Here is a 20,573-nt window from a genome sequence, read left to right on the forward strand (position 1 = left end):
CACCATGTTGCAGTTTTCTCCTTTCCCCAGCACGTGCGAAGCAGCTCGGGCTTGGCACAAAGATCCAGACGCATAGGCGAAGATCTTAGTCCACATCTAGGCTGTCATCACGAGTCCTCGGTTGCTTGTGAAACCTAGCTCAGCTCCAGGGCTCTCGTAGTAACGCCGACTCGGCGACGCCACCCAGAGAAACTTGCATGATGCTAGAAGCTGAAAATTTTTCTAATTGCTGCCGTCTTGTCGCTTCTGGTAAGTACGCGACACGTGCTGTCAATGCACAACACACAAAAGTTCCGGCCGTTGTGATGGGATTTGCAATTTCGATGCCGTAGATTCTAGGGTAGGGCGACTAGTACCGGAGGCTAGAGGCGGTAGTGGACGGGAACCTGGGCAAGCCTGGCAACTGCGAACTGAGAACAGACATGAGCCGGGATGATGCCCCACGGGGGAAGTTGGAGATGCGGAGCAACCCCTTGGAGCTTCTACTCTCCAAGTTCTGCTGACTATGATGGTTCGTTTTCGCTTTCGTCTTCACCGTGCTTTTCTTGGAGGCTAGCCGAGGGTCTGCCTGGCTCCTTGCTTCGCCTCCCCTCCCTCTCCTTAGCTGCGCATGTTCTCCTGACAGCGTGACTAATGACGCGTTGCCAGCCCATTCGCCTGACGCATCCTGGCATCTGAGTCTAGCTCGTCACGCTGGCCAGGCAGAGCAGCAAACCGCAGGCATGATTGGGCCGTGCCCTTGTTGGCATCAGCTGGCCATCCGCTGCCACCCGAGACCGCATCACCGACTCGTCGGATCTCTCCGAGACGGAGCTGATCCTGGGCGGCGAGACGATTGAAAAAGGCCGTCAGATCCCGTAGTCAGAGCGAGAAAGAGAGAGTGAGGCTCGTCTGTCTTACCTTCAGCCAGCCCGCGTCAAGAGGAGAAGTCCAAGGATAGAAGAGCCGAGAATAGAAGAGAGCCGAAGATCCTTGCAATCGTTGAACTATTGTTGCTGCTATCGCCGCTGCCTGCTTTTTTTGCTTCTATCCCGCAGCCGCTGGGTGCCACCCGCCATATTCGGTCGGCTATTCTTTCGCAAGTCTGCACCGCCCGTCGCGGCACTTGGGCCCGGAGAATCGGCCCTTTCACAGAGTTGCGGCCCTCAGTTCCCCATGGGGACGATCCGCACATCCACTCTTGGCCTGTAGACCTTTTGTTGTCGGTCCGAGTCGGACGGGACTGAGCGTTGAGAGTAGCATCTACGCACGACTTTGCGGGCAACGGCCGATCCCATTGGACCAAGTCGGCAAAACGAAAGCCGTTGTTGTTATTGCGAGAAGTGCTTTGACTCGCGGCGCTGGATCATAAAGATGCCTGCCTTCGCCATGGACCTGGCCGGCCACTCGGCATCGGCTCTGTCTCTCAACGTTTCCTCTCATACATCCTCCTTCATTCCGCCCATCATGCACGTGTTGTCGACTGCTGTGTTGCTTGGCTCAGTTGCCGTCCAGAAGGTTCTGGGAAGACCAGGATCAAACGGCCTGTCCGACATCACAAAACGTTCCGTTGATAGCTTCATCAGCGCAGAAACTCCTATTGCGTTAAACAACCTCCTTTGCAATGTTGGCCCTGATGGATGCCGTGCGTTTGGCACATCGGCTGGTGCTGTGATTGCTTCTCCCAGCACAGTTGACCCAGACTGTAAGTTTGGCTTATACCGCTATATCTTGGATATGTGGATCGTATACTAAGACAAGTGAAATTGATACAGACTACTACATGTGGACGCGAGACAGTGCCCTTGTCTTCAAGAACATTGTCGACCGCTTCACCCAGAAGTATGATGCCGGCCTGCAGCGCCGCATCGAGCAGTACATTTCTGCTCAGGTTACTCTTCAGGGGATTTCGAACCCGTCTGGCTCCCTCTCGGACGGTTCCGGACTTGGTGAACCCAAGTTTGAGTTGACGTTGAACCAGTTTACTGGCAACTGGGGTCGCCCGCAGCGTGACGGCCCAGCTCTTCGGGCTATTGCCTTGATTGGCTATTCGAAGTGGCTCATCAACAACAACTATCAGTCGACGGTGTCGAGCGTCATCTGGCCCATCGTTAAGAATGATCTCAACTATGTTGCCCAATACTGGTTAGTACTAGCTTGCTGTCTTCTCCTCTTGTTTATGAACATTTCTAACTCTTTCACTACAGGAACCAAACCGGTTTTGACTTGTGGGAGGAAGTTAATGGCAGCTCATTCTTTACCGTTGCCAACCAGCACCGAGGTATGTAGCAACAACTCACGGCTCGTCACATTTAACCGGAAACAATTGCTAACCAATTCCTTAGCACTTGTTGAGGGCGCCACACTTGCTACAACCCTTGGCCAGTCAGGAAGCACCTATTCCTCTGTTGCTCCCCAGATCCTGTGCTTCCTCCAGAGATTCTGGGTTTCTGGTTCATACATTGACTCCAACAGTATGTCTATCAGCACTATCAACTTTGATGAAATGGAATACTAATCACTCGTTGTAGTCAACGTCAATGAGGGCAGGACTGGAAAGGATGCCAACTCTCTTCTCGCATCTATCCACACATTCGATCCTAGCCTTGGCTGCGATGCCTCTACCTTCCAGCCCTGCAGTGACAAAGCTCTCTCCAACCTCAAGGTCGTTGTCGACTCCTTCCGCTCCATCTACGGCGTCAACAGTGGAATTTCTGCCAGCTCTGCCGTTGCTATCGGCAGATACCCCGAAGACGTGTACTTTAACGGAAACCCTTGGTATCTTGCCACGTTCGCTGCTGCCGAACAACTGTACGACGCTCTCTATGTCTGGAAGCAGGCCGGCTCCATCACAGTGACCTCCACCTCTCTGGCCTTCTTCCAGCAGCTTGTTCCCGGTGTCGCGGCTGGAACTTACTCCAGCAGCCAGTCTACCTACACAAGCATCATCAACGCCGTCTCGGCATATGCTGATGGATTCATGAACGAGGCTGCCAAGTACGTCCCTGCTGATGGCTCGCTCGCCGAGCAGTTCGACAAGAACAGCGGCACGCCTCTGTCTGCCGTTCACCTGACCTGGTCGTACGCCTCTTTCCTGACAGCCGCGGACCGTCGGGCTGGCATTGTTCCCTCATCGTGGGCCAGCAGCGGCGCTAACACTGTCCCTTCATCCTGCTCCGGAGCGTCTGTGGTTGGATCGTACTCGCGTCCCACAGCCACGTCATTCCCACCATCGCAGACCCCTAAGCCTGGCGTTCCTTCTGGTACTCCCTTCACACCTATTCCCTGCGCTACCCCGACCTCCGTTGCCGTCACTTTCCACGAGCTTGCCACGACGCAGTTTGGCCAGACGATCAAGGTCGTTGGCAGCGTTCCCGAGCTGGGCAACTGGAGCACGAACGCAGCCGTGGCTCTTAATGCCGTCAACTACGCTTCTAACCATCCTCTGTGGCTTGGATCGATTAACCTCGCGGCCGGAGAAGTCGTCCAGTACAAGTACATCAACGTGGGCTCGGATGGCTCCGTGACCTGGGAGAGTGACCCCAACCACACCTACACTGTTCCTGCGGTGGCCTGTGTTACCCAGGTGGTTAAGGAGGATACCTGGCAGTCATAATAAGTGGATGGACTGGGATTACAGATTGAAGATGGCAGATGGGAGATTGAAAAATTGCCAATAGAATCAGTGGGATATATGAAGCAGCCACTGGGGAGGGATACCTACCACAATTATGCGTTACAGCGTGTATATTAATTTTAGCCGTTACGAATCAAGATATGAATATATGATATGGATATGGAATAGTCTTTCGAAAAGTGATGAGCCCGACTGCTTGGCCTATGTGTAGTGACCTACATTGAAACACGCCGCCAAGTGAAGCCTGTTTTCATTTCGAAGCCGACGTGATGAAGAATATGCCAATAATCAACCACCCTAGCATGTGTAACACTGTAACACTCTCATTTGCCTGACGGCTGACAAAACAGCAACAACGTTTACATTCCGATGAACCAGACAGTGCCCAAGAAAAGAAATAGACCCCTTTGCATCCTAATTTCACTCAGTAGCACATCATCCTCTTGTATTCCATCGACCCCCAATCCCTTTCCGTTTGCATTTATTTTATCTTTCTGTTCTTTACGCAAACTCATCATCTGGAGCCTCAATCGAATTCTTGACCTTGACCAGAATGGCGGTCATCCAGGGCTCCAGCCTGCTCGTGCGATCAAACTGGAACAGCAGCTCAGTGAACTTATCCTGGCTGTGTTCGTCAATGGCGTCGCACAGGTCGGCGATCAGCTTGTACTTGTACTGGGAGGAGAATTCGCCATCCTTTTGCTGGTAGGACTCGAGGGCACGGCGGGTGCCGACCATGTCGCCGGTAGCCAGATGGCAGATGCATGCCTTGAAGCAGTAAGTCGAGAGACTCCATTTCATGGAGCCGTTGCCGAGCATGGTCTTGATGATGGAGTCGTAGGATTCGATGGCGGCGTAGTAATCCTCGTCCAGAGCGGCGAGGTCGGCATATTGGGTTAATAGCTTGTTGGCATTCCTAAAAGCTCGCGCGCATTAGCAATCAATCAACAGCAGGGCTCTTTGGCTGAGTGCTTAACACCGGGGGAATACGTACAGCTCTCTCTCCGGGCGTATGCGGTCAGCAGCCTCCTTGTAGGCCTCGCGCGCCTTCTTCTTGTCATCTTTCTCAACCTCGTAAATCTGACCGAGATTTTCTTTGATTCTCGACAATCTATTCGCCTTGTTCTCGCTGGTGGACTGCTGGATCAAGGCAAAGGCCTTTTCTCGGCATCGGATCGCCGCATCGGGATCTTCTTTTCGGTAGGCGTCAGAGGCATTGACGTAGCTGTCGGCAGCATCGGTGAGTTCCTTGAGGTTCTTCTCTCGTACTTCGGCCGCTCTTTCGTGTGTCTTGCCGGCTAGGATATCTATTCAAATAGTCAGCCACTATGATGCGCTAGACAAGTTGCTCTGAAGCTCCCTATGATCTCATCATGGAGCTCCAAGGAGAGCGGAGAAGCAAAGAGCAGAGAAGATGCGTACTCTCTCCCTTCATCTGGTATGCCTGAGCTGCCTCCTTGAATAATCGGGCAGCATCCCAGAACTTCTCGTCCGAGCCGCCAAACAGGCTCCAGCCGCCGCTGCCCTTAGACACGAGCTTCTCGGCCTATCCTCGACGGTTAGCCAAGTCCTGCCGCATTTCCCCAGCCCCAAGCAAGAGACAGAAGAGAGGCGCACCTGTTGAATAAGAGCCCGAGGATCATCCATGGTATCGAAGTTGTGAGTGAGGTGTATCAAAGAGGTGTATGGGAGAAGTGCTGGATGCGTAAAGATGGAATCGCTGGCAAGAAGACGGGCGCCTGGCGCTGAAGCGATGCTGTCTCTGGGGGTGTTTCAGAGCAAGTACCCAGTAACAGATGGCCGGTGGCCGCTGGCGGTACAAGTGGCGGAAGCATGTTAGGTGTGACTTGGACCTATGACGATGCTGAGGTGGCTAGTGGGGGTGGGGCGCAGCTACAGACTTCAGAGGCTGGTGCTTGAGTTCTGGATACTGCCGGATCTAGACTAAGCCGCCTCTGCTATCGTTCAGTATTTTGTACTGTCTTTTGCATGGTCAAAAATCATTGAGTGGATATCATTTACATTGAAGGTATCACCAGTCTCTCATTCACCTCTCGGAAAATCTCTACATTCAAGCCAATCACTACAAAATGTCGCTCTGCGCCAGGTGTCGTCTATCATGCCTCAGGCAAAACCTTCGCCCAAGGCAAATAATGGCCACTGCCTCTCTATCAACCAAATACTCGCCATCCTCAACAGCCCATGATATCCTCTCAAAACCAACCTGGTCTGTCAGCTCTCTACTTCCATCTGAGTCACATTCCGCACCAGAAATCATCACTCCAGCCCAGCTGCATCATCTTCTGCGTCTATCTGCTCTCCCCTTGCCCAAATCTCCAGCCGAGGAGCAGTCCATGATTGCAACGCTCCAGAGTCAGTTGCAGTTTGCGCGAGCTGTACAAAGAGTCGATACCAAAGGAGTGGAGCCACTTCGGGCTATTAGAGATGAGACAGAAGCTGCAATCAAAGAGATTACTATTGGATTGGAAGATCTAAAAGACGTGTTGGCAAAAGAGACCCTCGTAGGGCACTATCAACGGCCTAGGAAGACCAAGGAGCGTATTGAGTCTGATGCCGAGAACTGGGATGCTTTGGCAACGGCATCAAGGAAAGCCGGGAAGTATTTCATTGTTGAGAGTGGGAAGAAGGCTGAAGCGGGGGAACCCTAAATAACATTTCCCTCTTGTTGGACAGGGCCTCCTGTAGCCCTAGGATATATATATCGGTATATGCCTAGCTATAGGTTCCCCCATGCCCATCTGTTTTTTCTGTACGATACCCTTGATGACAAGTAATAAACCGATATTTCCCACCAAAAAAAACCTGTTAGAATAGTCTCGCCGTATGCTCCGCATCTCCGTCCTAGCATCCAAAAGCTAGGATAATGAATAAACGTGTACATTGAACCCTTTTAAGCAAACCCAAACAATATGTTCAACTCCAGCTGTGAGGTCTCTTCCCAGGAAGTCGATTGTGCTACTTGGGGACCTCTTTACCCGTATCCTTCGGCTTGGGTTTTGGTATCTTCTCGTAGGCATTTGGGCTCGGTGCCCTCTTCTTGCCGTTCGTTCTTTTGCCCCGTCCATGATGATGTCTATGTCCATGCTCATGGGAGTGGCCGCAGTCGTCCTTGTCACCGCTAGCCTTCTTCTTGCGTCTAGGTTCAGCGTCTGAATCCGAATCGGACGATGAGGAATCGGATGAAGACTCGTCGCTGGACTCGTCGACTCCCTTGGGTCGATGATATATGCAGCACACTATCCAAACACTGTCAGCTGCGTCTCCAGCTTTGCCCGTCGCGCCGTCGCGTAGTAGCCAGATCATCAAAGAGATGATATGATGATCCCCTTGCACCTCCTTGCAAGGCTTCCGCAAACATACCTTTTGAGCTTTTGCGACCCAATCCCTCGTTGTCCACCACGTCCTCAGCCCACTGCACCGATCTCCCGTTCGAAGTATGCCCTCCCCTCAAGCGCAGTATTACTCTGGGCGAACCCTCCTCTGTCTCTGACTGGATGGTATCTGTCGTCGTTTGTGACGCTGTGGGCGGTTGCGCGCTGCGCTCTTGCTGCTGCGACATGGTGGCAACGGCGTTTGATGTGTACGGACTCTCGGTGGGATGATTATTTGTTTTGCTTTGTCTGGGGCGTGCCTGTTGATCGCGCAGCGAATGAAAAGGAAGATTGAAAGCTTTTTTGCGTCGGTATCCGGAAGAAGGAAGGTTTTGTGTGGGTTTCGGAGGGGAAATGGATAAGGAATGATTGACAAGAGGGCTGTTGTTTTTTGTAGATGTCATCGATAGGCCAAAAAACGGCCAGGAACAGGTATTGGCCCCGCGGCTCCCCCAACAGGCATTTACTAAGTCAGGTGGCGTCATGCTGAAAGCATTGCCCATGATTTAATTTATAGTAATCTGCCCATCAGTGATAATGGAATATTTTGCTGCAACTTGCTTTTTTCTTCTTCTTGACTTTCAACCTTGATTTAATAGGTGCTACCTGATTTTATCGATAACTATACAAAATATATGGCATTTGGGTGTGGTAATAATATACATATCATACAGTCATCATTATAGTAGTATTGTACAAGGTCTTTGACATGTGACACCAAATTATGCGTCCCGGTGCTCCCCCCTTCGCTGCTTTTCAAGCTTCTTCGCCCCCTTCATGCTTCTTCTCGGGCGGCTCTTCTTGTGTTCCGCCAGCTCGCGTGGCTTGTTGTTCAGCCACCCGTTAATCGGCTTTCTCGACCCTATAAATTTGCCTTCAGGGGAGTAGATGTCAATGGCCGGCCAGTCTGGCGATTCCTGAGGCTGCAGCTGCGCCTTGGGCTCTGTGGCCTTGTCATATGCGGCTGTATCCCTCCTCATGCTGTACATGTCGGAAAACGGGTCACTCGTATCCTGAGGCGCCTCTCTTGGTCTTGTTTCCTGCTTCATTTCTCTGGGCGTATTCTGAGACTCTAGAATGCGCTCCAAGGTTCGTCTGCGAACTTGAGCCACAATCTCAACGTACCCGACGCCTTCGATGAGGATATCCACAGACAGCACACGGAATGGTAGCTGATCGACGCTCAACCCAATAGCATTCTTTCTGGTTAATGGCCCAGATCTCTTTTTGGTTACGTCGTGTTCAAGTTTGAATGTGCCAGCATGCTTCATCTTGTCTCCGGCTCCTGGCAAAGTGATATTTTCAAGGCCAATGGATTGGTGGCTTTGGTTTTGGAATGCAACAGCCTTCTCCGTTGAAGTCAGATGCTCGTGAAGTGGGGTAAAATTGTACATTAGAAAGATCATGTCTGGTGTTCGAGGCGTGATTCGAATCAACCCTCCACCGAGGAGCAGCGACGATCCGGGCTTGACAGTAACCTGCTCAGGAATGATACGCTTTTTCATAATGAGCGACTGTCTATGCTCTTCCTTCACATAAAGCTCAAGATCACTGCGCGCCAACCCGGGCAGATCGATGAGTTCTCCCTTGCCATTGCCAAAGGGAATGCGGATGGGAGATGCAGTTGTCCCCGGAAGTGACGAAACGATGGGCATGTCTGGATAATTCTGGGCCGGCTGGGGAGGGGGGAGGAGAGATCCGAAATTGACAGTCGCCAAGCTGTCGTCGTCCTCATCTGTCGTTGATTTGCCAGTAGATGAGCCTCCTGGATGTGTCGAAACGCTGGTCCGTTCAGGCTTTTCGATCATTCTGCCCTTTGGATAGATGGCCTCAAAAAGTTGACTCTTCCCTACGTTGACTTTACCCACCATCCATCCAGCGCCTCCACGGTTCCAGACATCTTCCTTGACAGTCTTGGTCCACCATCCCCGTCTCGCACTGACACACCTGACATTGCCAAGACGAACTCGCTGGCCAAGTCTTCCCAAAGCGTCGCGCAAAACGTCCTTCAAATAGGGCATCATGGCATCCACCATCTCCTTGGTAGGGCCAAGGAGATCGCCCCTCGTAATAATGAAGCTCATCTCGGTCTTGCGATCGTTCTGGTACTTGCCCGCTCGGGAGCGTCGATTGCGCGTGCGCAAGGGAACGTCGCCCAGCAGCACATTGAGTCGCGGGATGAGAGACATGGGGAAATCGGCAGCATCGATGACGTGGTAGATGTGGTTGTATTTGTGAGGCGACTCCTCAATTGTCTCGCGCAGAGACTCGACGCTTGGATGGTACATGGTGAGCTTTGCGGTGTCGCCTTTTGTGCTATGATGCAGCAAGTCATGACAGCGATCGCAAACAGGTGCTTTCTGATGTGATGTTACTGCGGGAAAATTAGCATGAAACTATATTCGAAATTGAAAGTGAAGATGTATCGTACAGGTCATGGCATCGTTGCTTGGCTCATCACCTTCAATAAGCATTGCGGGATCCAAGCCAAGCTCTTTCAGCTTGTTCTGGTCTAACGATCCGAGCGTAGCGTTGACAATCTTATCCTCATCCCCTTCAAGAGGATTTGAACGTCGTGCAACAGGGTGCAGCCATTCTCTCACCCTCCTCTTGCTCACATCAAAGTATCCAAGTTGGTCTGGATCCTCAGTCTGCGTGAATGCGCCACACCCAGAACAGGTCAACGGCAATCTTCGTGCCGGCTTCTGTGATGGTTCAGGCAATGGCGACGTCGTAGTCGATTCATTATTGCTGGAGACAGCTTCTGTGTGGTTTGCTCGTCGCTGGGAAATGCTCGTTGCCGCTCTTAGACTTATACTTGAGAGCCTGCTTGATAGTCCTACAACAGCAGGACACAGATATAGCGGCACTCCCGTTGAAGACCCAGCTTCGCCTACTCTCAGGGCCTGCCTAAGCAGCCGTGCTGTCAACGCCCTATGCATCCTCGTCAAAAGAATTGCGTTGGATCACAGTTCATGAAGCACGATAGAAATTATGTCATAAGAAAAAAAAAAAAAGACCCTTCAGAAAATGAACCTCTAGAAAATCAGCGGCAGTTGACATCCCCCACTGTCGCGTGGTTCACCCCACCATAAAAAAAAAGTCCCGGATGATTAGCCGGCCCGCCAAACTCCAACGGGTTCGCAGTCTGATTTTCTGAATTGGATTTCCTGGGACGACTTTTGTATGGTGATTGAAAGCCCGTTGCGATAATTGCTGCGCATCACACCCAGTCAGTAATTGGACCCTCGCCACAGCCGAGGCGCAAAGACACAGGCCAAGATGAGGTCATTAGGAGAGCGGTTAAACCTCCTTCGAAAGGTAACGTCTTGAAATCTACCGTGTATCTGCCATGGTGTGACAATCGCTAACCAAGAACCACTATAGAAAGTAAGAAGATAAATGTCCATGCCACTCTCGTCACGAACTCGACTTATACAGCCCTCTCACAGCTCATTAACATCAAATGCGGCCCCGGCGCAGCTATCCTCCCCGCGGAGGTCACCCGGATACACATGGACTTTGCCATCCGTCTAAAAGGCGGCCACATGGGAGCTAGGTTCGTTACCCACGGCCTCTCACGATGCCCCTCAAGACCGCCCCTCTAATGCAAGCTGCTTCGCAACAGGAAATTCTGGAAAGAATACCTCCCCCGCCTGAAATACCACAACCCTTCCATCCCCATGATCGTCAACCGCCACGACCAGAACCAGCTCCCCCCGACCATGTCCATCTACCTCCGCAAGGCCGGCTCCTCAGCCCCAGCTTCTTCCGAACCCCTCGCCCAACCTTCATCATCTCGCACCAACCTCTCCAAGGCGCAGCCTCCCACCGCGGATGAGCGCGTTGTCCACATCGACATGACCAACAAGCATTCATCACATATCCTCGAATTCTTCATGGCCGAGACCCGTGCCGTTCCCTTGCAGCCTACAAACGAGGAGATTGCCGAGATGCAGGCCCTCGAAACACTACGCAAGAACGCAGACGTCGACCGCGAGCGGGTACGACTTCTGAGACTAGAGAAGAAGAAGGAAGAGGATATGCTGAAGCGAGCAAGAGCCGCGGGTGGCATGGCAGAGCAAGAGGAGGCATAAAAAAAAGGAAGCTAGATATTTGTACGATAAGCGGTTATTGTTTGAGTATATGGCAACGTATCGTCCAAAAAGAAAAAGACGTATGGGCTGGATGCTAAATATATGACATGTGCTAAAATCCCCTAAGTATCGCAGACGCTTAACGGCGAGTACCTCGCATGCAAATCCAATCCAGGGGTATCGTGTGATAGTCAACTGCTCTAGTCCATGATAACAATGTCCAAATATGCTATATGCTGAAAAAGTTAAGTTATTGAATGGCGACTGCGATGTGAGAGATGCTGATTTAAATATACGGGCTATCGTAGCTACGCTGAGCCGATAATGGCTGCTAACCCTTTATTTGAGACCGAATCCTTCGCTTTCATGAACTGCTCTCCACAGCATTGACTCCAGTCTTTGCTTTGAAGTGTAACGCCAGAGGGACAGCATATTGAAGCACGTTCTGGCGATGGGGTACCTCCCACAGTCATCGCCCAAACAAGACAGCTTGATTGTTAGCGACGCAGCCCCCATCGCCGGTATGCGGTCACTTCCAGTAACAAATGTGAGTAGCTTGCGTTGGTCGCTTGGAGTAGCTTGTTGAAACGTCTCCCAGAACCAGCCAACGACCGGCTCTGTTTCATCTGGTTGCTTATTCTCCCAGTTATCATACTCTGCCACGGCTCTTAGAGACGCGATGTCCAGGGGCTCATCAGAACCTCTGATAAGGAGCTCAATCTCTTCAGGTCGGAAGAGGGAAAAGGCATTACCACCGCAGACTGTATAAAAGCCCCTCTTGAAGGGCTCAAACTGTCTCTTGACTGCTACGTCAAGGACGTGACGTACATAAAGATCGACATACTCGCGCCGGTTCTCATTTGTCACTGGCTTGCTTTCGCCACCAGGGCAGAGAGGGACTTGTACCTTGGAGCCATATTTATCAGTTTCAATGACAAAGTCCAAGCAAAACGTTTCTTCGACGTCTCCGTCAAAGGCCAACAGTTGTCTTAATCCATTCGCAAGTCGTGGAAGGTATTCAGCCAAATCATCTAGCGTATATCTCATAGGGGATCGATGTGTTATGATTGACCCAGGGGGGGAAGGAGCTGAAGCGAGGAGTTTTCGGAAAGCAAATGGAGGCAAGGCAACATCCAAAATGGTAGAATTGTAGATAGCCAAGCCCATAACAACACCAACCAAAAAGAACTGGTCAGAAGGCTCGAACGAGTTTGGATTGAAGTAGCAATATTGCGAATCGTCATCATAGATGAACATTCCTATACTTGAATTAGATTGACGGGTTTAGTAGTTGATAGGGTGATCATCATACCATAGTCGGGATTGAACACTTCACGGATGAGGAGCAAAAACCATTCTTTGCGCAGACCGCCTGCATCGATTCCCTCCTCTCCTTGGAATGAAATGCGAAGACCTTTCTTCAAATCTTCTCCGCCACTACCAATGACGCTGCTCACTGCTGTTAAACTGTCATCGACAAGGCAGTCTCGGCGTACATCAAGGACTAGATATTGGTTGATGTTCCTTCGGGTCATGATGCTATCGAAAAAGGCATCTCGAGCTTTGCTTTGCATCTGTCGACGGGCATCGTGCTCAAGGATGTGTGTTTTTGCCCATATGCTCAGGAGAAACGGATACTGGCAAAAGGAGAATTTGCCCCTCTTGGATTCCCAAGATTCAAAATCGTCAATGAGGTCGGCGTAGTCTATCATGGAATTATAGAAATCGGTAGGCGGAAGAAAGTATCCGGCAACACGCGCTGCTCCGTTCCAAGTGACTTGACCATTTGGATGAGCATCCTCGCTGCGACGAGTTGGCATCATGTTGTTTGCAAAGAATAAGAGAGATAGCACACGAGAAGCAGCTTTGATTTGCCAGTCATCTGAGTAGCATATCTTCTTGGTTGGTTCCTTGGTCTTCTTGGTAGGCCTAGGCCCGCCTATTGCATCGTGGAGAGACGCACCGCCGTGCCGACCAGCTCGCATCTGTGGTATCAATCCAGCTGTTGGGTCTACTGCTTGCTCAGTTTGCTTCTTCTCACTTTGTCGGATCATCCTATACGTCAAAAACCCTGATGCCAGCTCTTTCAGTTTGATGAAGCGCGCGGCATGGTACCTAGCCAGCCAAGTTATCAATTGGTTTTGGCACTCTGCCGATGCATTTGAGATCAAGCCCAGTATTCGTTTGATGACCCCGGAGTACTGGCCAGATAGGGGGCCTGAATTTCCAGCAGGGTTATTTGCATTCGTGTGCCTCGAACGCATGGACTTGGTCATCTCTAGCTGAAGTAGCCCATGGAAATTTTCATTCTCCGAATGAAGAGATGGATTTTCCATGATTATCAGCAGGAATCGAAGATCCATCGGGTCCTTAATTGGGCGGCCAGGTCTTTTCAGCAAGTTTTCCGTGACTTTTAACAGCAACCGCTGAGTATGAGCCTGCCCCTTGAGCACATCCTGCTCGATGGCACGAAGCTCTTGCTCAGCAAGATGGCCCAGAGACAGATCCGCCGAGACCTCTTCGTAGATTTTGAACCAGCCTTCCGCTGCATTGTTCACGACCGAGTACCATTCGTCGATATCGGCCCAATTCAGCTGCGGCGACCTTGTTAGTGGAGGTGGTCTGTGAACATGAACCGGCTCCTCCTTGTTGGGAGCTCTTTTCGGTGCCATAGTATCCTGCCCGGTCCACCACAGCCCATTTTCCGCAACATCGCCCAACAGTAACAATTTCGGGTCCAAGTCAACTATGGGAGAGTCAACTTCCATCTGAGATGGCCTACGAGGCGCACTCTTTAACTGTGCGGGCTGCCGCACGTCCTTTGAGGGGACTGAAGGACGTCGAGGGGTATCACTTGCGGATCTCGATGTATATCGAGGATGCTGTGTGGAAAAGGAAGAGTTGATACATTCAAAGTTATTGAAACAATTTGTAATGTAGTCTTCTAATTGCTTGAATATCTTTCTAGGATCATCAGGCTGGCCAGCAGACCGATCGCGGGGGCGCGAGCTGGTATGATTATTGTTGCTGTTGGGCGATGAACCTCTTAATCCTGGTTGCTCATTTGAAGACGAAGGATACGACCTAGACATTGCGATTGGAGGGTTGGCATTTGAGGTATTGGGATGTAGTGTTGGCTCCTCGTTCAAGGTATACTTGGTGAAGGAGCCCTTTCTTTGTGGAGTGATATCCAGTGGTCCATGAGTCCGTATGACAAGATCAGGGTGTAGTCGATCTTGCTGCAACGGCCAGTCGTCGCCAGTCTGCTCAGCCCGGGCCTCGGCTGACAAGCCGCGGAGTCTCCTGAGAACATATGATCGCAGATTTTGCCGGACCAGATACTTGGTCTGGTCGAGGGAGATGGGCAGATTGAGTTGACCAAAAGGGCTTGCTCTAGGACCTTGTCCTGGTGCCATACCTGGAGAAAGCGGCGGCTGCTTTGATGACGATGGACCTGGGCTTGTATCATGGCGCTGCTTGGAGCCGTGGCTATCAACACTAATTGGAACCAAGTCATTGATGGTCATACAAATGGTACACTTGAAGACCTTTAACTCCCTGGGCCACTTTACGAGCGAGGCGCATGTCATACAGTTGCCAGTAGCAAAGTCCTTGCTCATAGAGGGGCTTCCTCGCTTGTGCGTATTCACAGGCCTATTACTGGGAGCAGAGCCACCGTTTGCTTTATCCACGTCGACAGAGGGCTTTGAGGCCGAGCCCTGCCTCCTCCGGCCGGCGAAGAGCGATGGGAATGGATTGCTCATGGAGCGTGAGTGATTCGGTTGGCGGCCGCGATTCTGCTGCGAAGACGCTTCGGCGTCGGAGTCGGAAGAGCTGAGGTCGGGATTCACACGCGCATGGCTCGTCTTGGATTTAGCAAGTTGTCGTGTGAGCGACATGGGCGTATCTAGAGCATCTGAATGAAGTCGGCTGATGAGGTCGGTCTCGTCTCGCGGCGTAAACTCAGACCCGCGTCGGGCAGTGGGAGCAGGATTCGGAGGCGCCATCTCTGCGGTTGCCCAGGCGGCTATGATACGATGCTCCTACTTGCGGCTGTTGCGATCGACAGTGGCAGCAGCATCTGTGTATGAAGAAGGCAGAAGGCGTCGATGGCTGGAAGAACGGACATACGAGTACGATCTACTACTAGGTACAAGTAGCGCTCCAGGCATACGAGCACAAGCAGCAGCGCTTCACACGAGGCACAAGGCGCAGGCAGGCCGCCGGCGCACAGGGATGGCTGGTGATGAAGACCAGGGGCCCCAGGGAGGCTCTGCCCCCTTTGGTTTGATGAAGCGATTTATGGAGACGTCACTGGCTAGACGTCGAATAAGTAGTGGACTCTGTCGAGAGGGAACCGTGAGTACGAGCAGTCATACGGACTGGTGGCAGCGGGCAGTTGGCTGATCGGCAGGGGCTTTGGAAGTCTATCTTTTCAGTTGGACGAGGTTGTATCGAAACGCTGGGCTTGGATGGTATCAGCGCACGTGCAGACGAGGATCGGTAATTGGCACTGGAATCAAGAGGACATTCGTCACCAGTAGGAATCCCTGCCGCAGAAACGAGGAAATTGGACAAAGAAGAGAAGAGACGGGACAAGGACAAGCGCGGGCTGAGGCATTGCTTTGCACATCATGGGGCTGTTCCCACGGGTTTGTTCCCCTCCAATGTTCCATCAAATGCCGGTCGACCCCTGACGCCACAGACCGGACGCTTGGAAGTGGTTGGCTCTAGCGCCTGCAGTCTTACCTAAAACATTATGCAACATCTTATACGGCATCGTATTTTTGGAATCATCTGGGTGCAATAATTATGATGAGAATCAATCATGAGGAGAATCAAGCTGTGAATGTTTTTGAACTTTAATATTTTTAATTTTTCTATGTAGGACTAGCAAACACCATTAATTATTCTTTTCTAGTTATGAACTGCACAACCACAACAGCCCGGCCTTTTTTTTTCAAGATGCAAATTACTCTACAAGGGACACTTGATCAGCCATCCCTATTTGTAACACATCCCAGACGCCATCTTCTGCTCAGATATGTAGAAAGTTCCCTTTTTAGACTGCTTCCGCTTACAGAAGGAGTTCCAAGGGGTTCTCGAGAACCTTCTTGAGCTCACGCATCCACTCAGCACCAACGGCACCGTCGACGACCTTGTGGTCGAAGCTGCCAGTGACAGTAATCTGGTCATCCCACTCAACAACGGTCTCACCATCCTCATCCTTGGCGGGCACGGCGACCTTGCGGGTGGTGCCAACAGCCAGGATAGCGGCCTGGGGAGGGTTGATGACGGCAGTGAAGTGCTCGACAGCATCGTTCATGCCCATGTTGGAGATGGAGATGGTGCCCCCCTGGTACTCCTCGGGCTTGAGCTTGCCATCTCGTGCCTTCTTGGCGAGCTCCTTGACCTTGGCGGAGATGGACTCCAGGCCACGGCCCTCGACACCGGTGACAATGGGGGTGATGAGGCCAGTGGGGGTGGAGACGGCGACGGAGACGTCGACAGTAGAGAACTGACGGATAACATCACCGCGCCAGCTAGCATTGGCGGCGGGGACCTTCTTGGAGGCGATACCCATGGCCTTGATGAGGAAATCGTTGACCGACAGCTTGTACTTGCCCTCGCCGGACGTGTTCAGAGCCTGTCGCAGCTTCAGGAGCTTGCTCACGGAGATGGAGCTGGTGACGTAGAAGTGAGGGTTGGTCTGGGTCGACTCCTGCAGTCGGTTGGCAATGGTCTTTCGCATTCCGCTGATGGGAATGTCCTCAAAGGTAGCGCCGGGGGCGGCAACAGCCGGGCTGGCGACCAGCTTCTTGACGTCCTCCTCAGTGATCTTGCCTCCCTTGCCAGTGCCCTTGACGCCATCCAGGCTGATGCCCGAAGATCGGGCAAGTCGGACAGCGGCGGGGACAGCATTGGGCTCACGGTCGAGAGAGGTCTGGATTCTGCCCTGGGAAGCGTACTGCTCAGGAGCAGAGGAGGACTGAGGGGTAGAGGCGGGGGTGGATTGGGGAGCAGGCTCAGAGTCCTTCTTGGCCGCGGGGGCCGGGGCGCTGCCGCCGGCATCCTCCAGAGAGAAGCTTTCGAAAGCGGCGATGTCGGTTCCCTCCTCGACAAGGACAGCGATGGGCTATAGAGCGAATATGCTTAGTATCGGAAAGAGACGGAGGGGAATGGAAGCGCGAGAAAATCACTTACGGTGCCAACAGAGACATCCTTCTCGCCAGCATCCTTGAGGATCTTGGCAATAACACCCTCCTCCTGGAATTCAAAGTCCATCTGGGCCTTGTCCGTCTCGATCTCGACCAGAACCTCACCGGGGGCGATGGTATCGCCGGGCTTCTTCTGCCAGGCACCGATGTTGCCAGCCTGCATTGTGGGCGACAATGCCGGCATCTTGATCACCTGGTGGCTCGGGAAGGACGCATAGTAGCGGACTACGTGCGCGGTGAAGCCAGATCGCAGGGCCTGGTGAGTAGGCGCGAGGATACGCCTCCGAAGAGCGGCGCTGAGCATCTCGGAAAAATGTCTCTCACAGATATGCCGGGGCAGGCGGGCAAGTAGACGGGCGGCGAAAAACGGGCGGGCGACGTGAGGCACTAGGAGATGCTCACGGAATGATCGCAATTGACGCTGTATCCAAGGGTGAAGGAGGGACAAGCGAGGGCCCGAGGGTTGTTGTTAACACAATGGTCAAGGTGACGGACAAGTCGTTCAAAATCCCTTGGGGCTAGATTTTTGCGTTGAGCTCTTGCGCCTGGAAGCTTTGGGACCTAGCCCTCATTGGGGCTAGCGCCATTGGCCATTTCAACGTTTCTGGTCCATAATAGGCCCTGTTTCGTATCATATCTCTGAGTTGCTACTCCGTAGTAAGCGGGACGATTCCATGTCCATCAAGGGCGCTATTTTTTATTCACTCGCGGGATGGATTCCGGATTTTGTCAAATGGGTGGGATGAAGGTGGTGAAGAGGGTATTATTTTCCCTCTCCTCAATCGCATCAATTGGGCTCCATGGTTGAGTGAATTGGCATTGTCCTCTTCATCTTTTTTTCCCCCACCCCGGCCCGTGGCTTTTTTGGGTCCAAGGCACATGTACGAAATACGCAAATAAACCTAGCTGAGACTAACCAATAGTAGATGCAGCAATAAGAGCGCTGACTTGCTTCAACTCCAAGAGAATCATCACGATTATTTTCGAATTCTTGATACCTGCCCTAATGATAGATTCCATACTTTTACTAGCCGAAAAACTATCTCCTCACTTGGATAATCTCCTTATCGCACATCCCATCTTCTCCCTTTTTATTCGCTTTTAGCAGGCCAGTAGGTATTACAGAGTGAAAGCCAACAATACCCAGACGCGAAACAGCTACAGCAAAAAGAATATACCACACCTGGCTCAGCCATTCCACTCGATTGTGCCTACTACTTGATGCTTACATCAGTCAAGCCTCGGCTATACGAGCCTGAAGCTGATGAGCCTGATAGGAAACGATTTCTTGAATTTCTCGGATATCACGAGGCTGTTGTTGAATAGAGATCTCTCGGTAAACTGGGCTCCTTTCCCTGGTGATTACCTATCACTATTCTTTTAGGGGATATCAGTGATACTACTAAGTACCTTGGTACGTAGAGACCATAGAATTCCATTCATTGACATTGTTTCTCCCAATGACGTTCTGAACTCAAAAACTGCGCGTGCTCGATGTCCAGTGGTTGTCAAAATCGAAAAGTCTCATCACAGAAACCGCTGGAACGAACTCCAAGCCCACGAGATTGAGTAAACAATGTCAATTGGAGTCTTTAGTACCTGCTAGGTAGTTCCATTCGTCATCTCTAGGTATCTGTTCCCCTTGTGATCCATCCCCTGGATTGGACTGAACTACTGCCTATATGCACCATCCAAGGCTTTGATGCCCTCTCCTCGGGTGCCGGTATCCCCCAATTTGCAATTACAATGGATCTAGAGGAGATTCTTCCATAAGCAGGCACTTGCCATTCCATCACCGTGGCCATAGTGCCTCAGGCAGCAGAAGCTTCCTTGACCGCCCCTCGCACGCTCTTGCACGCTCTTGCACGCTCAATCAGAAGCTCCGTGAGTCATAGCGAACTTGTTCAGGAAAGAGCACAGCTCTATCGTAGGCGGCAGCGGTGCGCGACAACCAGTCCCTTCCTCAGTTCAGTTCACAGTTCACAGTTTACGTGCGCCTGGCGGTGAATCCCCGTCTATAAATCCTCCTCTTCTGCTCGTTTCCCTACTCCCTCTTTTCCCTCTCTTCACATCCTCTACAATTTTGACCATTTGCATTTTGGTCGCTGTACAATTTGCTGCCTCTTCTTTTCTCGGTGCCTCACACTCTTTTCTCGTTGCGCCATCTTTGGTCGCTGCATCATTTCAACTACGCTCGGTGCAACATCCTCTCTACTCTTCTCTACTACACATCATCTCTACTCTGTGTCTCTGCCTGGGCCACACGCGCTCGTGAGTTTGTCTTTGCATTCCATCCGGTCACACTGGACAGAAGCTAATATGATGCAAGTTGTTTCTTGCGAAATTTGCGGTGTCTTCTGGTGGTTGTTGTCTGGGTCTTCGTGTCGGTGTCGGTGTCGGTGTCGGTCGTCAGGGTCTTGTTGTCAATGTTGTCAGCCTCACTTCGTCGGTGGTCAGGGTTTTGTTGTCAGTGTTGTTAGTCTCGCTTCGTCGGTGGTCAGGGTTTTCTTGTCTGGGTCGCTTTGTCTGTGGGTAGCAGTATGAGATCGAAGTAGAGATGATGCAATACATTACATTCTTTGGCGAAAACATGTCCGTCACTCTCGTTCATGGTGAATTGTAATTGGCAAAATAAAAGTGGACTTTTTATCGGCATCATTAAAATGAAACCCTGATCTCTCCAAGTCATTCCAATTTTTGCATTGAGTCAAGGAATACATACCGACCTCGAAATACAACAAGATGGTTGGTTGGATGTGAGCCACGCCGAATGTACCTGTATGCACCGTTAAATGCCTGTCAATTTGGCATAATTGATGCACGTGGCAGTTGTTTTTATCTACCTAGGTACTTATAGTAGGGAGTGACTATTCAGCACCCCAAGTTCGCTATTCAGCACCCCATTCTTAGTAATAATGGCAACTATTAGAGGAATATATGGATAGTAGCAGATGGTAGCCATAGTAGCAGATGGTAGCCATAGTAGCAGATGGTAGCCATAGTAGCAGATGGTAGCCAGAGTAGCAGATACTAGCCATAGTAGCAGATACTTTAGGAACTGTGCAATATCTATTTAAGTAACGGTGATAAAAAATCTTTATTATACGTTGTTACTCCATTCGGAACTCCTCTTAGCCGCTGGGGTGTTGGATAGCCAGCTTGGGGTGCTGAATAGCCCTTCCCTTATAATATTCCTTGTGCTCCAATATGGATGGCTCTTGGATCAGAATGACTCAGTAGGAATCTCACC

The 20,573-nt window shown here is 51.4% G+C and overlaps 8 protein-coding genes across 8 annotated transcripts; 3 read left to right on the forward strand and 5 right to left on the reverse strand.

The window, feature by feature from the left end:
• Nucleotides 1–1,446: 1,446 nt before the first annotated feature.
• Nucleotides 1,447–3,595, forward strand: TRIVIDRAFT_54436 (glycoside hydrolase family 15 protein; the record flags this gene model as incomplete). The annotated part of the gene is made up of 5 exons (XM_014103777.1): nt 1,447–1,684; nt 1,755–2,124; nt 2,187–2,260; nt 2,325–2,453; nt 2,511–3,595. The coding sequence occupies 5 exons, from the start codon at nt 1,447–1,449 to the stop codon at nt 3,593–3,595; spliced, it is 1,896 nt and encodes a 631-aa protein (XP_013959252.1).
• On the reverse strand, nt 3,048–5,311 carry TRIVIDRAFT_178078 (uncharacterized protein; the record flags this gene model as incomplete). The annotated part of the gene is made up of 4 exons (XM_014103179.1): nt 3,048–4,532; nt 4,611–4,923; nt 5,039–5,162; nt 5,234–5,311. The coding sequence occupies 4 exons, from the start codon at nt 5,261–5,263 to the stop codon at nt 4,118–4,120; spliced, it is 882 nt and encodes a 293-aa protein (XP_013958654.1).
• Nucleotides 5,312–5,706: 395 nt separating this feature from the next.
• TRIVIDRAFT_31613 (uncharacterized protein) lies at nt 5,707–6,285 on the forward strand (the record flags this gene model as incomplete). The annotated part of the gene is made up of 1 exon (XM_014103180.1): nt 5,707–6,285. One exon carries the CDS (start codon nt 5,707–5,709, stop codon nt 6,283–6,285), a length of 579 nt encoding a protein of 192 aa, XP_013958655.1.
• A 307-nt stretch (nt 6,286–6,592) lies between these two features.
• Nucleotides 6,593–7,196, reverse strand: TRIVIDRAFT_19035 (uncharacterized protein; the record flags this gene model as incomplete). The annotated part of the gene is made up of 2 exons (XM_014102923.2): nt 6,593–6,873; nt 6,998–7,196. 2 exons carry the CDS (start codon nt 7,194–7,196, stop codon nt 6,593–6,595), a joined length of 480 nt encoding a protein of 159 aa, XP_013958398.1.
• A 534-nt stretch (nt 7,197–7,730) lies between these two features.
• Nucleotides 7,731–9,950, reverse strand: TRIVIDRAFT_31454 (uncharacterized protein; the record flags this gene model as incomplete). Its single annotated transcript, XM_014103181.1, has 2 exons — nt 7,731–9,364; nt 9,440–9,950. The coding sequence occupies 2 exons, from the start codon at nt 9,948–9,950 to the stop codon at nt 7,731–7,733; spliced, it is 2,145 nt and encodes a 714-aa protein (XP_013958656.1).
• A 675-nt stretch (nt 9,951–10,625) lies between these two features.
• Nucleotides 10,626–11,105, forward strand: TRIVIDRAFT_29850 (uncharacterized protein; the record flags this gene model as incomplete). The annotated part of the gene is made up of 1 exon (XM_014103182.1): nt 10,626–11,105. A coding segment is annotated over one exon (480 nt), but the record flags the coding sequence as incomplete, so codon positions are not given.
• A 339-nt stretch (nt 11,106–11,444) lies between these two features.
• TRIVIDRAFT_122664 (uncharacterized protein) lies at nt 11,445–15,088 on the reverse strand (the record flags this gene model as incomplete). Its single annotated transcript, XM_014103183.2, has 3 exons — nt 11,445–12,364; nt 12,418–13,851; nt 13,888–15,088. Coding segments are annotated over 3 exons (3,555 nt in total), but the record flags the coding sequence as incomplete, so codon positions are not given.
• An 874-nt stretch (nt 15,089–15,962) lies between these two features.
• Nucleotides 15,963–17,792, reverse strand: TRIVIDRAFT_110679 (uncharacterized protein; the record flags this gene model as incomplete). The annotated part of the gene is made up of 2 exons (XM_014103184.1): nt 15,963–17,241; nt 17,310–17,792. 2 exons carry the CDS (start codon nt 17,625–17,627, stop codon nt 16,183–16,185), a joined length of 1,377 nt encoding a protein of 458 aa, XP_013958659.1.
• Nucleotides 17,793–20,573: the final 2,781 nt, after the last annotated feature.

This window comes from Trichoderma virens, assembly GCF_000170995.1.
Source record: "Trichoderma virens Gv29-8 chromosome Unknown TRIVIscaffold_4, whole genome shotgun sequence".
NCBI classification, from domain to species: domain Eukaryota; kingdom Fungi; phylum Ascomycota; class Sordariomycetes; order Hypocreales; family Hypocreaceae; genus Trichoderma; species Trichoderma virens.